Source organism: Camarhynchus parvulus, chromosome 7 (assembly GCF_901933205.1).
Source record: "Camarhynchus parvulus chromosome 7, STF_HiC, whole genome shotgun sequence".
NCBI classification, from domain to species: domain Eukaryota; kingdom Metazoa; phylum Chordata; class Aves; order Passeriformes; family Thraupidae; genus Camarhynchus; species Camarhynchus parvulus.
In genome coordinates, this window is record NC_044577.1 from 36652302 (window position 1) to 36672076 (window position 19775).

The 19775-nt window shown below is 52.2% G+C and overlaps 1 protein-coding gene across 7 annotated transcripts in view; it reads left to right on the plus strand.

The window, feature by feature from the left end:
- The first annotated feature begins 621 nt into the window (after positions 1–621).
- Positions 622–19775, plus strand: part of FMNL2 (formin like 2) — a 115944-nt gene continuing 96790 nt past the window's right edge. For 5 of the 7 annotated variants that reach the window (XM_030952021.1, XM_030952020.1, XM_030952023.1 and 2 more), the window contains exon 1: positions 622–801. In XM_030952021.1, the coding sequence (XP_030807881.1) occupies positions 685–801 (117 nt within the window). In that variant the 5' untranslated portion in view covers positions 622–684. The remainder of the gene's footprint in view (positions 802–19775) is intronic. The other 2 variants (XM_030952024.1, XM_030952025.1) reach the window with 1 other exon arrangement.

Below are 19775 nucleotides of genomic sequence, written 5' to 3' on the forward strand. Positions count from 1 at the left end.
AGCAGGACCACGGCTTTCCACAGCAAAGGTCTAGAGTTAATCACAGCATCCCAGAATCACAGAGGTTTGGATTTAAAGGGACATTAAAGGCCACCCAGTGCCACCCCTGCCATGGCAGGGACACCTTCCCCTGTCCCAGGCTGCTCCCAGCCCCGTCTCCCCTGGCCTTGGGCACTTCCCGAGACCCAGGGGCAGCCACAGCTGCTCTGGGCACCCTGTGCCAGGCCTGCCCGACCCTGCCAGGGAAGGATTTCTCCCGAATCTCCGCTCTCCCCGTGCCCTCGCTTAAACCATTCCCCGCGTCCACTCACTCCCGGCCGCAGCCAGCGCGGCCGCCGAGGCAAAATGGAGGCGGCGGGGTCTCCCCCACCCCTTTCCCCCATTTTCCCACTCTTTTCCACCCTTTTCCAGGCATTCCCAGCCCCGGCCGGCGGCGGGACTACGAGTCCCATGGCGCCGCGGGCCGGGGGCGGAGCGGGGCTTTGTGCGGGCGGCATGCGGGGGAGCCGCAGCCGGGGCTGGAGCCGGAGCCGGAGCCGGAGCCCGCCCCGGGGGGAGGAGGGCGAGGGCGGCGAGCCATGACGGGCGGCGGCGCCGCGGAGCGCCCGCGGTGGTAGAGGGCGAGCGCGGGGCGCGGAGCCCGCCCGGGCCGGCGCGGGGCGCGGAGAGCGCGGAGCGGCCGCCATGGGCAACGCGGGGAGCGTGGACGCGCAGCAGACGGAGCTGAGGGCGCACAGCGTCCCCCTGAAGCTGCCCATGCCCGAGCCCGGCGAGCTGGAGGAGCGCTTCGCCGTGGTGCTGGTGAGCGCCGGCCCCATTGTCTGCGGGCAGCGCGGAGGGGCCGCCGGGGAGGAGCGCGGCGGGGGAAGGGGGAGCGCCGCCAAGTTGGCTCGGGAGCCGCGGCCGGGCACAGGTGGGCTCGGCGGGGCGGTGCCGCGGCCCGCGGGACGGGGCCGCGGCTCCTCTTTGTCTCGGCAGCCCCCCGAGGGCCGCCGTGCCCCGGCCCGGGCGGCTCCAGGGGCCGGGGCGGGCAGCGCCGCGGAGCGCAGCCCGCGGGGAGCGAGAGGAGCGGGAGCGACTCCGCCGGGGACACTGCGGGGACACCGCTCCTGCTCCGCCGGGGACACCGCTCCTGCTCCGCCGGGGAGCGAGAGGAGCGGCAGCGGCTCCTCCGGGGACACCGCTCCTGTGCCCCCCGGGACACCTCCGGCTTTCCCCTCTGGTGGACGCCGCCGTCTTTTTCCCCGGGACACCCCGGTCCTGTCCCCTCCTCCAGAGGACACCCCGGTCCTTGTCCCCCGGCCCATCCCGGCCGTGTGCGGGCCAGCGGGGTTTCGCTCAGCAGCACGGACGGGTCGCTGCCGTGTGGGATCGGCTCTGCGGGAAGGAAGGGCTGAGCTCTCCCTGGGCAAAGCTCCCGCTGCCTTTGGGGTACCCAGGCTGCGCGGCCCCATCTCTTTTCTGCCGTGGTTTTTGTACTCGCAGCCACGTTTGCGTGTGGAAGGGGAGCAGGGGGAGGAGGGCAGCGGCTCCATGTGCGTGCCATGCCCTGCGCTCGCTGCGATGCCACGGGGAGCCCGGAGCTGCCGGGGTAATTCCCGTCCCGCATCCCAGAGCCGCCCCCCCGCTCCCCGGAACGCTCCCGGCGCTGGGAGAGGATTCACCACTGGTGTGTGTTGGGGATTATTTCTGGTTAGACCCAATTAGATTATCATGTCTAAGAAAAGAATAAGCCTATTCAGTCAGGAACCCCCACTGACGAGCCAAATGGCGAGTGAGATGTTACGATTATTAGGCACAGTGGAAAAAAGCCTGGTGTCGCGTTGCTCTTGTCGGGGTCGTGTTGGGGATGGGAGATGCTCCCACAGGCAGCACATGGCTCAGAATCCGGGGTGGATTCATCTCTGACTCCCAGAAGGGCTCCTGGCTCCGTCTGCCTGCGTGGTCTGCGGGAGGAAATCGGTGGGTTTGGGTTCGGGGATGGTGATGGATGGCATCGGTAAAAGGCAGAGACGTCATTTGGGGCAGCCTTAGAAACGTGAAACGTAAATACACGGGAGATAACAGCACCCAGCCTGTCATTTCCTGAGGTGCTCGGAAGGTTTTAGGAGATGGACTTCAGTTAAGGCTGGGAGGGTGGGTGCTGCAGCTTTGCTGGAGGGAGAGGCTGGCCATGCAGGTGGGCAGTCTGTACAAACGTGGTGTGCCATGGTTTTCCCCCAGTGATCTCTTCTCCCACTGGGAAAAGCTGCGAGATGGGACTCAAACAGCGCCAAAAATCACCTTTGTGCTGTTCTTGCAGCCAGCCAGGGGTGACTGGTGTTGCTGCAGCTTCCAGGAAACCTCTGACCGGTTCGTGAAAGAATAAATTGCCAGGCTGTGATTATTTTGTTTTCTCTGTGGCTCTGAGGGAGAGATGACTGTGCCACTGGTCAAACCCCAGAGTGGGGTAGGCTGGAGAAGTGCAGGGATTAACAAGAAAGGAATGATTAGGGGAAAAACCATGAGGAATATTTTCTGTGGGAGAGAGGATTAGTCAGGAGCAGGGAGTCTGAAGAAGGAGATGCTGAAGGTTATAAGACTAAATCTCACCTTCTTTATGTGCTGTCTTAAGAAATTAGCCTGGCACAGGCGTTGCTGGCGCACTCAGAGCCCTGGTGAGGTCCCGAGGGCTGTGCTGACAATACCAATTTCCAGATCTCTGATGAAATTCCCGAGGCTGATGTGGACGTTGATGAACACGGTGAGTGGCTGTGTGCAGGTCTCCCTCCTCACACTGGGGGGGTTCTGCCCATTTCTGTGTGGGAGAGGTCCCTCCTGTGTGTTTGGAAGTTTTGTTGTCTCCCCTCGTGCAGAGCAGGGAGCCCTCCAAACCACGAGGAGAGCACACTTGGCCATGATTACACTGTGACACCAACTGGTTTATTTTTTCCACCTCAAACACGCTGTCCTGAGCTGCTCCAGCATCTCTGGAGTCCCTTCATTGAGGGGATGCTGTGCCTGGAGCTGATGGATGTGAGCCAGCTTGTGTTTGTGGGGCTCTCAGAGGATTTTGTGTTGAGGAAGGGCTCTGGTGTGGTGGTTTGGTGACCTCAAAAAGACACCTGGTCACCTTGAACACACACCCAGTCACCTTGAACACACACTGTCACCTCCCTGCCTCCTGATGCTCCTTGAGGTGCATAAATTGCAGGAGATGATGGGCGCTGCTCCAGGTCACGTTTTTTGGGTGAAGTTCTCCAATCCTGTGCTCCCTGTGCCCTCGGCGTTCCTGAGGATGTCCTGAGCCAATGGAGGGACAGGGATGTCACTGGCTGTGTCACTCCTCGTGGTCTGTTGGGCAATAGTCAGCGTTTTTCCCCTGGGTCTGTGTCTCCTGGTGCTGTTTTGGGCACTGCTGTAGTAAATGTGCTGCTGTGGTTGGCGTGTTGAGCCTGTGCTGCTGGGCACTGGGCTCTGTGTGTGTTCCAGGAGGATGTGTTTGATGGGATGTACTTCAAGGAGGAAAATGGGGATGACAACCCAAGAGAGATCCAGGTTTCTGTAAGCTGAGTGGTGTTCTTCCATCCTCTCAAGCTGATGTGAATTCTCCCCTTTTCCCGTGAGGTAATTCCCTTCCTCTCAGGGTTACACGAGAATGTGGACTCCAGGGAAGCACTGGTGTGGTTTTGCCACCAAGTTCCCAGTTTGGCTGGGCTGGCTCTCAGCTCTGAGCTTCCCAGCACTGGGACATCCCAGCCTTGTCCCTTCCCCAGTGCTCTCATCTCTCAGCCACGTGGGATCTTTCCTTATGGACACTTGGGCATGAATCCTGAATTCTGGTGACACCCCACGTCTGCTGAGGGCAAAGCCCAGTTCAGCAGCCAGGCAGGGGTGCCAGAGGCATCCCTGGGCAGGGTGGCAGTGGAGCTGGGAGCTGAGGGAGCCGCTCCCAGGTTTGCAGCTCCTGCAGCAGGGTGGTCTCCCTGAACCCGGCACGGGGCTGCACGTTTGCAGATGCCACGTGGTTTGGAGGAAGCAGCCAGGCCGGGCTTGGCAGGGGAAATCGCTGCCTAATGAGCTGTGATTGACATAATTTGACTGCTGGATTACAAATCTGCGGCGAGGTTAACAGGAAATATCCTCTTCCCCCCCCTCAGTGGGGTTTGGGTGCACAAAGGGCTCCTCTGTGCCCGTGGAGGGCTTGGCCAGAGGGTGAGGGAGGTGTTCCTGCCATGCCCAGGTGAGGCACCTACCTGGTCCTGCTTTGCCCACAGGAGCATCTCCCTTCTGCTGGAATTCCCTTCTTGCCCCTGGATTTTGTCCCAGCGTTGTTTTCCATCCCAGGGAAGGCAGCTTGAGTGTCTCGTGCTGAAGAATTTGGAAGCTCAGTGTGAAAACTCTTAATGTTTCCCAGCTGTTCCCCTTCCTCATTGTCTATCAGATATTTTAGGCATTGTTTTATAATATATATATATATATATATATATATATATATATATATATATATATATATGTATGTATGGTTTAGGGTCTGCAAATCATTACGGGGCTGCAGGAGATATCTGTGGGATGGGATCAGCCTCCCTGCTGTGGTGGGGCACTGCATTCCTTCTTGTGATCCCTAAATTTAACAGGATTCCCTTGGCACGAATTTGAGTTGAGATCCTGGAACACCTGATGAGGTGGGAGTGGTGCAGGGAGGTGGGAGACGCTGCGGTGGCTTTAGGAATCTTGAGGAAAATGAGGTTTCTGAAATGCAGAACCCAAACAGACCTGTGGGGTTTCCTGGTTCAGGCCTCAGCTCTGACAGGCTCCTGCCACTGGGAATTTTCCTCAAGGTCTCATGAAGTGATTGGGGCAGTGGCACCATTGCTTGAAGAAGCAACCTCATAAATCACATGGTTAAATATATATATTTCACAGGGGTTAAATGGGCAGCAGTGCCTGGTGGTGACACTTCTGCCCAGCTGCTTTGTCACTCTGGGGATGGCATTTGTAAGTTTTTCCACCCAGACATCACCAGAGAACATTTCTGTAAAACAGATTTTTTCCTTTGAGTGTCTGGAATGGGAGGATACTGTGGTGGGTATTTAGCTGGTGGTAACCCTGCTAAAATTAATTTCAGCTCCTGGAAACCTGGAAGACTTCTAAAATGGCTGGGCTGATGCAGATGCATATATTTTTTGGTGTGCCATTTTTCCATGCCAAACAATCCCATTAATTTGGTGATGGTGGAGGGATGAACCCTCCAAATTACACAGTAAATTTTATTTAAGGTCAACAACAACAGGTCAAGCAAGCCCTCTGCCTTTACCTTTAACCTGTCCCATCCTCTTTCCTCAGAGCATTGAAGCTTTATCCAACATCCCTATCAACTTCCTTAACCTTGTGTGAGAGATAAAGGGGTTTTTATGATTTTTGTTTTGTCTGCACGAGCAAGGTCGTGCAGGAGTTGGTCCTGAGGTGTGAAATGCTCTCTTGTGAGCTACTCCATGGCCTGGGTGATGCTGAAGAAAGAACTGAGAGGTGCAGGATGAAATTCAGAGTTTACAAAGCGATCTGAAATCAATCAGTGGCTCTTGAGTGGTTTCTGATTGGTGATTGAATGACTTGAAGCCACGGGTGGCTGCCCTCAGTATTTCATTTTAAAACCACTTCAGCTTTTCCTGCTGCATGAGGAGGTATTAAAGTGCACAGAAACTTCTCCCCCTGAACAGCAAAGCTCAGCAGATAACAAACCCAAACCAAGATGTTGGATTTCCTCCTGTGCTTCCAGAAGCACATTGCTGTTTTTACTGTATTTTGGGATTGATGGACAAAGACTGTGAATCATTCTGGCAACTTCTTAAACACTCCAACCCCTTTTGGAGTAAAACATCCATGTGAAGGTGTGCATGGTAATTACCAGCCCTGTCCTGTGTTTGTGGGGCTGCTTTGGAGACGGGGAGAGGTTTTCCCTGCTGGAATTTTGGGTTTTTCCCTGCTGGAGTTTTGGGTTTTACCTGCTGGAGTTTTGGGTTCTCCTTCCAGCTGCAGAAGGGATTGGGCTGCTGTTCCATGTGGGATGAGCACCACCCCTGCTTCCACAGGGTCCAGGCAGTTTGCTGCCCTCATTTTGGGTCCAGCACCTGCTGTAGAAATGATTTTTTCATCCCAGTCTGTCAGAAGAAGTGGTTTAAATCTGTCCCCTTGCTCTGGAGCTGAGGGGGTGAATGACTCTGGTTTTATTTTCCTCATTTCTCGCTCTGGATCCATCCTAAAACGAAACCAACCTTTGACATTCACTTTCTGACTTGAGTTTGCTCACTGAGGGACAAGCCTTGTGCCATCCCTGCCTTTCCCCCCAAACCCACTTTGACTTTGGAGCTCTCTGCTCATTGTTTCCAGGCTGTTGCTGTTCTCCCAGCTCGGTAGCTGGAAGGGGGGATGAGCACAGCCCAGTGCTCCTCTGGAGGTGGGAAATCCCTGGCACTGGTTGCAGTTTTGCTTTTGCTTTCCTTTGCTGGCCCAGCCGTGGTTGGTGATGGTTGCAGTGGGGAGGTGGCTGGGGAGGGTCTCTGGGCAGGGCTCAGGTGCTCCGGGGCCACCAGCACTGCTGTGCCCAGCTCAAAGGGCTGGCACTCGTGCCCACTGTGGGTTTAGGGCACAGGGAATTTGTCAAATCCCCTGGGTTGTGCTGCAGGTCCTGCTGCACGAGTTGGTGTTGGGCTCGGTGACATCCAGCAGGAGAGTTTGGTGCCACTTTTGCACCAAAACCATTCCAGGCTGCTCCAAGCCCTGTCCAGCCTGGCCTTGGGCACTGCCAGGGATACAGGGGCAGCCACAGCTGCTCTGGGAATTGCAGCCCAGGGCCTCCCCACCCTCCCAGCCAGGAATTCCTTCCCAATATCCCACAAACCTTGGGAGATGGCAAGGGCAGCCCTGGGGGCTCCTGCTGCCATCACCAACCCCTTCTGCTGCCCCTGGACCACCAGGACAGGATCTCTGAAAGGGCAGGAGGCCAGAGGGACAGAATCCTGTCAGCATGGCCTGGCTTGGAAGGGACCCTAAAGCCCATCCCATCCCATCCCATCCCATCCCATCCCATCCCATCCCATCCCATCCCATCCCATCCCATCCCGTCCCATCCCATCCCATGCCTGCCATGGCAGGGACATGTCCCACTGTGCTGTCCAGCCTGGCTGGGGCACTGCCAGGGATCCAGGGGCAGTGTCTCTGGGAATAGCCCAGCTTTCTGGGGTTCTGTGATGCAGAGCCAGCCCTGCCTGTCCCCTGGGCTGGCCTGGCTCTGGCAGGGCAGGCTGGCACCCGGCTGTGCCCGCAGGAATCCGCGCTGGAGCCCTGGCACCCTGACCTGCTCTGCTCTCCCCAGCACGAGCTCATGAATTATGCACAGCATGCTAATGCGGCAGCACTTCAGCACCGGCTGATTTTTAAGCATCTTGGCTGCCTCTTGGCTTTGAATGAAGCACTTTCTGATCAGGATCCAAGCACTGCCCCGTGCAGGAAGGCAGGCATGAGAAGGGTTGGTTTTCCTGCCCCCTCTCTGTGTCCTCAGAAGGTGTGGGGACAGCAGGAGGCTGGAGCTGTGCCTCTGGAGGGTTTTCCCAACTCTGCTGGGAGGTGTAAGTGGGATTTTTCTTTGGTGAGCAGAGGATTAGAGTTTAAAAGCAGCAGAGCAGTTTGCAGTGTGCTTGCAGGCAGTGCTGGTGAGCCGGCTGCTGTGGATTTCTGTGGTGAGCAGTGTGCAGCCACATTTGAGACAAACTCAGCTGAATTATTGCTTTCTTTGTTTGGGAGAGTCCATGTGGGAATTCGGGATGGGAAATAAGTGACACCATCTTGTTCCATTTGATTTATATCCAGGTTACAGAAAATCTCTGCCCTGGGGCCAAAGGGCTCAGGCTGGTCAGGTAACTGCACTTGGAGCTGCTGGTGCTTAAAAAGTGGGAATTTCCCGTTTATCACGTCCTGGTTTCAGTTCTGGAGGCTTGAGCAGGTTTCCATCCCTTGATGTGCTCTCACCAGCTGGCCCCAGGGTTGTGCTCCTGCCCACGTGGTTGCTGGGAAATGCCAGTTAGTTCTGCTCCAGTTTAGGATGGATTCCAGGGAAAGGCTCTTCCCCCACAGGCTGCTGGGCACTGAGAGCTCCAGGAGCTCCAGGAGCATTTGGACACCGCTCCCAGGGATGCCCAGGGTGGATTTTGGGATTTTGGATCCATGATCCTGTGGATCCCTTCCAGTTCAGGAGACTCCTTGACCCTGTGGTCTGTGGCTGGTGAAAGGTCTGTGATGTTTTCACTCAACGCTCCAGCCCTGATCCTCTCTGTAGCTCCCAATGCCCAGAATTCCGTATGGATATATGGAAAACACAAGCATTGATCTGTGCAGGCTTTGCCTCTTCCTAAAGTCACGCCTTTCTGGAGTGTTTCATGGCCCAGAGGCTTGGCTAATGTGTAACTTGTATATGCTGGGCTCTCAGGGCCATATTGCAGAGCTGCAGCGTGTGCTGGGTTTCAATTCAGCCCGGGAGCTCTGTGACAAAACAAGTGTTTGTCTGCGGGGACTGCGCAGCCTTAAACATACATTTGGGGAGGATATTCATAAAGCACCAGAATGGGGGCATTGTCCTGCCAATGAATGCTCCTCACATGAGAGCTGGGCTCTGCTGGACCTCCAGGACTCTGCCTCAGCTCTGCAGAGCGGCTCTGTGTCCTGGCTCGGGGGCTGGAGCTGCGCCTGGCGCTTCCCAACGCTGGGGACACCTCGGCAGCTGGGAGCTGCCCTGGGAACTGGGAACTGCCCTGGGAACTGGGACAGCACTCCCAGGCCTGGGCTGGGCCCCAGGGAGGGATCCCGTGGCAGGAAGATCCACAGGAAAGCTCCCAGAGGTTGTGACTTCCCTCGTCACGTTGAGTGGCGCGGAGCGGGGTTAACCATGGACAGGACACGGGAGCGGCGTCCCAGAGGGCTGGGATGGATGATTTTTGGGATTTTGGGAAGGAATTCCTGGCTGGGAGCTTGGGCAGGGGCTGGGATGGGTTTCCCAGAGAAGCTGTGGCTGCCCCTGGATCCCTGGAGCTGTTCCAGAACAGCTTGGAGCAGCAGAAGGTGTCCCTGCCCGTGCCTGGGGTGGCACTGGGTGATCCTTCATGTCCTTTGCACCCCAAACCACTCTGGAATTCTGTAGCTCCTTTCAGAGGTTGTGTCCTGGTGGTCCAGGGGCAGAAGGGGTTGGTGGTGGCCGCAGGAGCCCCCAGGGCTGCCCCTGGTGTCCCCAGAGTTTGTGGGCAGCTCTGGCCATGCTCCCCACGTGGGTGTTGGCCAAGGGCAGGAGTTGATCCAGGACAGAACATTCTTGAGCCTTCCAGAATCATGTGAGGAGATTTTAGATTTTGTACTGTGTGTCTGGCTGTTGTGAGAGATACCTTAAAAAGTACAAAAATTGTTTTCCCCTCTCTTTTTTCTTTTTAACATATATTGTTTGGCCAGAAATCCTTTACTATAAAAGGACTTGGGGCAGCTCTAGAGTGTACATCTGTTCCTTGTTTGTCTGCAAAATGACTGTACAGTGGAGGCCAAAAGCAGAGAATAGAGGGTTGTACAAATTGGCAAAGTTGCTGAAGTCTTTCAGAAGCCAGTAATTACAATGAAGAAGCAAATTGTTCAATCCAGAAACCCTGGTTGTTCATGCATCCAGCATCCTGGCATGTCCCCCTGTGGCTCCCCTTGTCCTGCTTTCCAGAGGACAGACAAACAGCCCAGATCCACCTGGGCCAGGTTTGGGGCTGGCTGGGTGGCACCGTTATCCAGAGGGCCTGGGAAGGGATGGAAAGGGATGGAAATGGCTTGGCTGAGTTCATACAGCACTTTTCTGACAAAGGTTCCCAATGATTTACTGTGCTGGGGAGTGCTTCAAAGGCCTCTCTGCCCAGCTCCGAGCCTTGCAAGTGCAGATGATCAAATAAATTAACTATCACAAATATTTAACTTAAAGCCTGCTCAAACAGGAGCTTTGATGTTGAGTGTGTGTGGGGGAGCCTCTGTGTGGCTGTGCACTCTCCCAGGGATATTGGGTGAACATTGAATTCGTCTCTTCTCTCAGATACAAGAAGCCTAAAACTGGAAATGTAAATAATAATGAATTGCATTAATTATTCCCCCTCCATGGGCAGCAGGTTGGGATACAGCCCTGGGTGGCATTGGGATGAATTGTGGCACAAGGAGTTTTCCTGGGAAGCTGATGGAAAACGGATTGTGAGCAGGGCAGTCACACTTTTGAGGACTGCAGGGCTGGCCATGCCATCCCTACAAAAAGCTTTGGCTCTGGGGTGATTTTTCATGGCATTGGTTGCTCGGTGGCCACGACTCTCCAGGTAACCAAAGTCCCTTTGATGTCAGGATAATTATTCATGGATTGTTGGGTAATTAATTGAATCCTTGTGTGATAGCAGCTGCTTACAGGTAGCTGGGCTGGATGGCTGTGAGTTGTTGGCTGAAAAGTGCAGCTCCCTGGAATAGCCTGGGAGCTGTCAGATCTTCCCAGTGATCAGCTCGCAGGGAATTGTGTGTGAGAGCTCAGCTCCGCTCCGTGGCACAGCTTCAGCTGCACATCCCTGTTCTCTTGATCATCTAAATGAGTATCTGAGCGAGGCAAATGCACAATGTGCTCTTTGCTAAATGAAACAAGAACTTTGGTGCTTGACGGGCGTTGTTGCTCCATGAATTTTTCAGGAGCCTCTGGCAGTGCTGTGGGGGATGGAGAGGAGTGAGAGGGGCTCGGAGCAGCAGGAAGGTGTCCCTGCCCATGGGGTGGGATGGGATGGGATGGGGTGGGGTGGGATGGGATGGGGTGGGATGGGTGGGATGGGGTGGGATGGGATGGGATGGGATGGGATGGGATGGGATGGGATGGGATGGGATGGGATGGGATGGGATGGCCTTTAAGGTCCCTTCCCACCCAAACCATCCCAGCATTCCATGATTCTGTGCCTGAGCAGATACTGAAGTGCAGAAAACACCATGGAGAAAACACTTTGCTGTTGAAATGTTGTTTTTTGTCTCCTGTAATACCAGACCCTGTGGTACCTGCGGTAGTCGGGGGTGTTTTCCTTGTTGTGCTGACCACGCTCAGGAGCAGTGAGAGATTCAGCTGACCCAGATCAAATGGCAGAAGAGTGGGGCAGGAGGAGTTTAGGAAGCTGAGGCTCAGGCTTGGTGTGGATTAGAGGGAAGTGACCTTTCAGCTCAGCCCACGCAGGGGTTTCAGGGTCAGCTCAGGGCCTGGTGCCCTTTTCTCCTGTCTCAGGCCTCTCTTGCTCCCTCTGAGCCTGCAGAAGCTTTGGGGCCATTCCCAGCTCTCCCATCACTGGGTATGGGGGCAAGAGGTGTTTTCCAGAAATAAATCTGTGTGTATTCCTGGAAGTGCAGCCTGTTCTGAGCAGAAGGCAGGTGGGCTTTCTCCCTGCTAGGGAATGGTTCTGTCACATTTAAGTGCTTCAATGAGAACATGAAAGGAATTGTGCAAGAGTTCCCATGAGCTGAGTCCCCATTCAGGATCCTTCAGCAGCCAGGGGGATGCAGGTCGATTCCTGAATGTCAGAAAACCTCAATTTTCTCCTGCATCCTTGGGTGTGGCAGATCCTGAGCTGGATTTGCAGGGCAGAGGAGGAACTGGGATACCTACAAACACCAGTGAGGCAAAAATTGATTAAGCATGAAATTCTTCTCTGGCAGTGAATTCTCTGCTGGCTCGGGGACAAAAGGTTGCACAACTGAAAGGGAAAAGGAATTTTATTTGGAAAGCTCAGAGCTATTGTTTGTTTGGTTTTGCTGGTGTTTATTTTCTGTCTGATGGCAGATCTTTGTTAAAGGTGAATTATCCCTTCTGTTTAGCAAGTGGAGTGAAAACAACCCCGATGCACTTGTGAGGCATTCAGGGAATTGTTGGAATTGTTGGAATTGTTCGAGGTGCTCTGAGGAAGTGCTTGGGGGTACTTGAGGTGCAAGAACCCGTGTGGAGCAGAGTATTACTTGTGTGCCTTGTTCTGCTATTGAAACAGCAGCAGACAGCACATAAATAAAAGTACAGATGCACTGAAACATCACAAATAATACCTGTTGTAATGTTTTCAGTTTAACCTACAGGCTTGTTGGGTACCACGTCCCAGCTGCTGCTGCTGTGCCAAAATATTTCACAGAGAAGATGTGGAGGGAGAAAAGCATCCCCTCTTTAAAGTGGGAAAATTCAGATTTGGGTTTCTTCCATGCCAGAAACAGTGGGTTTGGGAATGCCTTGTCAAGAAGATGTTCCTGCTGTGGCAGCTCAGGGTCTGTCCCAGGGCCACCCATCCCTGGGCTCACGTTTTAACTCTTTTTAGCCATGATTTCCTGCTCAGGGCCTTTTCCCACAGAGATACCAGGCAAACAGGGAGGCCTTCACTGTGTGTAGCCAAAACACTGAGCCAGGGCTGGCATGGGGCTGCTCTTATCCCACTGACCTTGTGCTGGGGATGCCACAGCCATGGGCATGGCTGCTGCTCCTCTGGGAGCTCAGCAGCGACCCAGTTTTGTTTTCCAAGGTGCCTGTTTTCTGCCTGTTTCTCTCCTCTTTTCAATCAGCAGAGATTTTTTTTGTTTTCTGCTCATTCCCTCCATCAGCACATTTTAGATGAAAACTTCCCCTTTCCTGTGCAGCAGCTCCTGCAGCATCCCAGTGCACCACGAGAATGACAGCAACAAGAATAACAACAGTGATAAAGGCTTCAGACAGTGATTACAAGAGCAGATTTATGGATTTTTCTGGCCAGCCTCCATCCTCGGAGATGTCTGACGATGCCCAGCCCAGGGTGGGGGGTGATCCTTGGCCAGGGTGGTGTTTGTGGTGCTGTCCCTGCCCCATCCCTGGCTCCCTGGACATTCCAGGACATTCCCAGCCCAGCTGTGGAAGCTCAGCCCGCTCTGTGTGCTCGTGGCTCTCTCGGAGGCATTTGGAACTTCGTGGGAGGGAATGTGGCTGGAGAAATATCAACATGCCACGAGCAAATCCACCTCATTAGGGAGCAGGGTTTAACATTTTTTTGCATTAGTGGGAGGCTGAACTGTGGTGTTTGTGTGCTTGGGGTGGAGGAGGAGGAGGGATCTGTGTGCTGTGTCTGGGTAGTGGGGGATGGAAACCCATCAGAATGGGAAAGGTGGGGAAAAGGAAAAAACCCCAAAGGCTGGGTTTGCTGTGCCACAGCTGGAGGAAATCCTGGCTGGGATGCACAGGAGTGGCTGTGGGAGGTGATGCCAGTGGCAAGGGCAGCTTTAGGCGGGATATGGGGAAGGAATTCCTGCCTGGGAGAGGCTGGGCTGGGATTCCCAGAGCAGCTGTGGCTGCCCCTGGATCCCTGCAGTGCCCAAGGGACCCTGGAGCAGCCTGGGAGGTGTCCCTGTCCATGGCAGGGATGGGTTGGGATGGGTTTAAGGTCCCTGTGACCCAGCCCATTCTGGGATTCCTCTCCAGGGAAAGCTGTGGTCGAAGGAGGGGGCATTTCCCTGTTCCATCATTCCACAGTTCCCACAGTTCCCTTGAGGATGCCCAGCCTGTGCTGAGCCAATCTCTTCCACCAGGTTAGGATTATTTATTAGGATTATTTTCCCTGGTTTTTGACTGGAGCAGCCTCTCCCAGCTGCTGGGATCTCAGAGCAGTGTCTCCTGTTCCTTTCAGGAGAACCCAGGGTGTCCTCAAGTTGTTTCCTGCTGTGTTTTGATGCCATTTCCCCACTTTCATGTCACATTTTGACCTCTGGAAGATGTCACCTATCCAGGTGTTAACCTAGTCCCTCGGTTCCCATGCAACACAGAAACTCCTGTAAAATAAAAAGGGCTTTATTTTACTGCAAATAAAACAATAGCTGTACTTACAAACCATTCTGAATTGTTTAGGTAGTTTTTTACACTGGATTCTTCCCTTCCTTCCCTCTGCTCAGTGCTCAACTCCTCAGCTCATATGAAAATAGAAAACTTTCTTTTTTTTTAAATTTAATTTTATTTTAATAGGCAACATCTTTTTCCCAGAGTCCCTGGGTTGTGGTAGCACCATACTGAGCAGGGGTTTATGTTACATGAACAACCATTTCACTTGGTCATACCCAATTTCAGTTCTAGGCAGATTTTTACTGGCCTTTCACTTAATAGCTAAATCATCTGGAAAACAGATTGGGTTTTTTTATGTTGTGTGGGGTTTTTTCCTGAGGTGAAACCAGTCTGAAAATCACCATCAGTGCTCTTCAGTGTGCAGGGCTGGGATGATGTCCCAGCTCAGCGTGGGATACAGCAGGAGCAGTTTGATAGTTTTTAAAATTCAGTGTAATCAGGGCAGTGCCTTGGGTTTGGCTGGCAATGGCTGATTAAATGCCACAGATTGGTATTTTTTTACCTTCATAAGAGAGCTTCCCTCTCCTTAAAACAGCATTCCAGCCTAAAATAGGATGTTTTCAAATCCCATACATCAAATCCTCAAAAATCCCCTTTAAACATCAAGCAATTCCTGATAACTTCTGAACCAGGACGCCAGGAAAAACCTCAAATGAGACTGAATCGACTCTGCTATCCCAGTATTTGTGCATAAGATGAATGGAATAATGGGAAAAGCAGAGCTTTGTTCATGGATCCCATTTCTTCCTAGGAAATGAGCTGGGAGGGTGCATGGGTGGGATGGAGACAGTGCTTCCAGCAGGAGAATTGATGCTAATTGACAGCTCATGGATCAGCAGTTTTCCAAACAAAACTGGGGAGCAGGCAGCCTCACATTCTGCTGGGATTGGATCATTTGGAGTAGGAAATCCAGGGAGAAACAAAGCAGGAGCCCATTCAAGGATAGCATTTATATACAGTACTTAGCACTGGAGTGCTAAAAAATCAGGGACTGAGTAGGATTGGGTGATTTGGCAGATCCATGTGGGATGGTCAGAAGTGCTGCTGCCCCACAGCAGTCACGATTCTCACCCAACCAAAGAGATTTTTTGGTCTCTGGAAATGTCTCGTTTCAGGAGTGACTTCAGCTCTCCAAGTAAAGTGGTATTTTTGTCTTCATGTGGGAATATTAGAGCTGAAATTCCAGCAGAGGTGTTGAGATTCATGAGGGATGGATGCCTGGAATGGGCATTAAATGGAGATATTTTTATCTTAAATGTTGGTATTTAGGGGGGAGTTGTGAAATCTGATTTTTAGAAGGTGATGCAGGATAAGGGAATGATGCTGAGGAAGGAGCTGGGGATGAAACCAGGCTTCCTTGGTCCAGGGGGTTTTTTGGGAGCTGAGGAAGAGCAGATCTCCTTGTGGGGTGCTGTCTGCCAGGTTTTGTGTGCCAGGGGGCTGCAGAGTGAAAGAAGTTCCTGCTGAGCACAGAAAAGACCAAAGAATTTTAATTTAACCCAAAATCCCTGGAGAAATGAATTTATCCCCCAGCCTGCCAGAGATCACCCAGGAACACGTGGATGTGAGAGGGAGAACTGGGATTGCCCTCCCCAGGATGGGGGTGCAGCAGCACCATGGCTTTTCCCTGAGCTGCTGCTGGGGATTTTTAAAGCTGGTAAAACCAGGGGAAAAGGGAATTCTGCTGTTCCCAAGCACTGCATAACCTGTTCTGTGTTGTTTAATGCTCATGTTGTTCTTCGCTTGCTGCACAACTTGAGCAGGTTATTTTAAGGTTTGGGTTAGAATAGATTTGCTGTTATCTCATCCTGCATGTTGAATTTCTCAGGTTTATTGGTTTTAGACACCCTCTTTTCATTCTGTTCCTCTGGTGTTTGGGAAAGGATAATTTCTTTCCCTTTTTGTGGGGCACTGCATCCCTCCCTTCCCTCATGTTTTCCTCACCTTTTCAGGTGCTCAAGACTTTTGAGTTGTAAATATTTGGATGCTTGTTTGGATCTAGTTTGTGAATGCTGGAATAATTCATGTTTACTGTTGTTTGTGGCACCTCTCATCTCTTCATTTTTTCCATCCCAGCAGTTTATAGATTTTCATTCTTTTATGGTTTAATATGAAGATGGAGGAGTTTAACTCATCCAATCTTGGTGTAGTTTGAGGTGTTTGGTGAGCCCAGTGTGGGCTCCTGAGAATTCTCCTTTATTTTGTGTATTCCTTTCCCTTATCCACCTCCCTTCCAGTGTTTTTTCCTTCTCCTTCTCCCTGTGATTCCATCTGCAGCTTTTTATTTTGTTGCTGTTTCCTTTGCTCTGGCCTGAGCTTCTTTTCCATAACTTAATCCTCCTCTGCCAAAATCAATCTAGTTTTTTTGTGTTTTTATTTTTTTGCTTGCAGACAATATTATCCCTGCCTGTCTGTGCTTAATATTCCACAGGTTTGCTTGCATGGCCCTTAAGTAGCTTAGGGATAAAAACAAGGATCATTTTCCAGTAATTTCCTGGGTGACTCAATTAAGTTTTAGTTGTTGCAGTAATTCAGTGCCAGGGTTATTTATGGCACAATCAGCCAGGGAGTCTCTGGAGTGTTCCCGGAGCTTCCCTGGATGGGAAGGAGCCACCAGGAAGGGATGGCTGTGACCTGGGATCATGGAATGCTTTGGGGGGGAAGGGATGTAAGGATTTCCCAGTGCTACTCCCTGGGACACCTTCCACTGTCCCAGGCTGCTCCAGCCTGGCCTTGGGCACTTCCAGGGATCCAGCCCCAGCTTCTCTGGGAATTCCATCCCAGCCAGGAATCCCCTCCCAACATCCCTCTGGAATCCATCCCCTGTGTCCTGTGTGTCCTGTCCCTCCATCCCTTACCCAGAGTCCTTCTCTGAGGGGTCCGCATCTGGAAATCCAGGCTGTTTTCCCATTTATAGCCAAGCCTCCCTCAGGCTGTGTTTTCCCAGTGGGCTGGGAGCTCGCAGGGAGCAGCTCAGGCAGGCAGAGCTGCTCTCCCTGCACCATTCCTGTGGGATAAAACCCAGGCTGTCATTCCCTTTTTTTTTTTGTTGGAAACCCGCTTGAGCACAGCCCAGTGTAAGGAGAAGTGGCTCTGGCCCGCAGATGTTGAGCATGAATCGTGCTGCTTGTCTCTGTTTCTCAGCTGGGGTTAACTCCTGGGCTGAGGAAAATCAAAATGGGCTTTTTATTGCCTCCTTGGGGATGGCTGCAGTGGGATGAGTGCTGGAGCACCCAGGAGCCTGCATCCCAAAGAGATGAACCCAGCTTTGTGTTTGCCCTGTGTGCTTTGGACAGGGTTTTTCCTGCCCAGCGTTCCCAACAGATGGAAATCCCCACAAATGGGGAATGGCTTGGCCAAGCACCCCCAGCAAGGCTCTTCCCTGCTTGTTTTGGAGGAGAAATCTCCATAAATTGCTTTGAAGGCAGGAGCACTGGTGGCACATGACACCTGCAAAGCAGCAGTAATCATCTTTCTGGGCATTCATTTAGAGGATGGATTGGAAAAGCTGAGGAGGCCTGAAATCCAGGACGTTTCCAGGCTCAGCTTTCCCATTTGTTTGATGCTTTTGGGCCTCACCTGGTCCTTAAATTAGGGCTTTGCCACACCTAGACTGGTGCAGGAATAGGTGCATAAATATCAGCATATATGATTAAAAGTTGATTGTTTAATGCTTTTATTGTGGCAGTATTTGGAATACTAACAGATGAGGATAATTAATCCAATTGAACGGGTGTCCTTACAAAAATAATCCCAGCAAATGGTTTTTCATATAGCCTGAAACAGCAAAACACATGAAACCAATTTTAGTTTTTCAATTCCTTAAACTTTCACAACATCACCTCCAAATTTAGGCTTAGCAGGGCAAAATGCTCCATACTGAGAGCTGCTTATTGACTCTGCACTGGAATAAATCCTAATAAATTGTAATAAATCCCAGGGTTTGGCATTGTTGTGTAGACCCAGCTGTACAGCAGAGAATTGGCACCACAGCCTTGGTTTTGGAAGCAGTTTTTGGGAACGATGGGACACAAGTGGTTAAGGACAAAATAAGAGAGATTCAGGGAAAAAGAAGGCATTATTTGCAGTTGTATTTATTTGTTGAGGCTTTGTGTGGTTTGGCCTGTTTGTAGAAGTGGGGCTGCTGGAGGGACACTTCCCTGAAGGCTGCTTTTTGTGCCTGTGGAAGGTGTTAATCAGGGAAGTGGAACTTGGGAAGGAAATGAATTTAATTGCTGTTCAGATTTTCGGCAGGGTGAGGGGAATAATCACAATAACTCCCCTCAGCTGCAGCCCCTGGATGGCATCTCTTGGCAGGGAACAGGTTGGGAGAGCACCTGAGTTCAAGGGGTTCCTGCGCTCTGGGCTCCAGCCACTTTGGGACAAAAATTCCCCCATAATTGGGTTTATTCTCATCTGGCCATCTGTTGATGGAGCCTTCCCTGTGCTCCAGAGCCTCCTCTGGCTCCAGGGAGATCCTGGCTGGCTCTGAGCCCTTCTGGGAGCTGACACAGAGCCGAGGGGGGTTTGGTGCCCTGAACCTGGGAGCAGCTCCCCCAAGGGCTTTTGGATGGATTCAATTCCCTGTGGCCAAGGAAAGGCTCCCAAGACACCCAGACAGGGAGTTAGAAACAGCTCAGGGAGACAAAGGAGCTTTTCCAGCCCCAGACTGCCTGGCTCTGGCTCCCTTGGCTTTTTGGGGATGCCAAAGGGCTCTTTTCTCTCCCTCTGCCACCTTTTAAGCTCTGGGTTTTCTGTCAATCCCATCTGCCAGACAAGGGGTGCTTTGGGGTGTGTGGGACACTATTTATCCAAAAATGTCCTGAGCTTGGGGTGGAAATCTCTCTGCTGGTATTGCTTAAGTAAGGAAAAGCAGGAATTTGGGAAGGTTTCGCCTTCCTGATCCTGTCTGCCAGCCCCTAAGCCCTGCTCAGATTGGGTGGGATTATATTCCAATATCATATTTGGGTGGGATTATATTCCAAGGGTCAGGAACACCCTCTGCACATCCCCTGCCTGTCCAGCTCACAGAAAACTCCCTGTGTGGGTTTATTTTCCTGGCAAATATTAGATCTGAACGTGCCTGGAAAACTCCTGGCCCCGGGAGGCTGGAGATGTATTTAATAATTGTATTAAAAAAATAAATTACATAGTTGTCTTTGCCATTGTTACAGAAACATTTTATTCTCAGCTTCCAACTGAAGCTGAGCAGGGATAGATGGGATATTGGGAATTCCTGGCTGGGCTGGAATTCCCAGATCAGCTGTGGCTGCCCCTGGATCCCTAGCAGTGCCAAGGCCAGGCTGGAACACCCTGGGATGGTGGAAGGTGTCCCTGCCATGGCAGGGGTGGGCTGGGATGATCCTTAATGTCCTTTCCAACCCAAACAGTGTGGAATTCCATGATGGAACGTTTGACAGTGCTGTTGTTAATTCATGGTGAGGGGCAAATCCTTCAGGAGCTGAATCCTGCATGGGTGCTCTGGGGTGAATTTTGTTGGGAGCCCTTCCCATGTTTTTGAGGGAATTCTCACAGCCTGAAGGCTGATACCAAACCTCCAGCGTTCTTCCCTTTTCTTCTTTTTTGTTTTTAGCTGGAACTTCTCAGTTTCTTTCATAATCCCTGCAGATAAAAAATCAGGGAGAGAACAAAGTCAGGGGTTGTGTCCCTAAAGGTTTTTTAGACACAGTGATAATAATTATGGGATCATGGAATCGTTTGGGTTGAAGGAATCTTACATCCCATGGACACCTTCCACTATGCCAGGTTGCTCCAAGCCTTGTCCAAGCTGGCCTGGAGCATTCCCAGGGATGCAGGGACAGGCAGAACATCCCTGTGGTGTCACCTTCTCTCATCAAACAGGACATGGTGA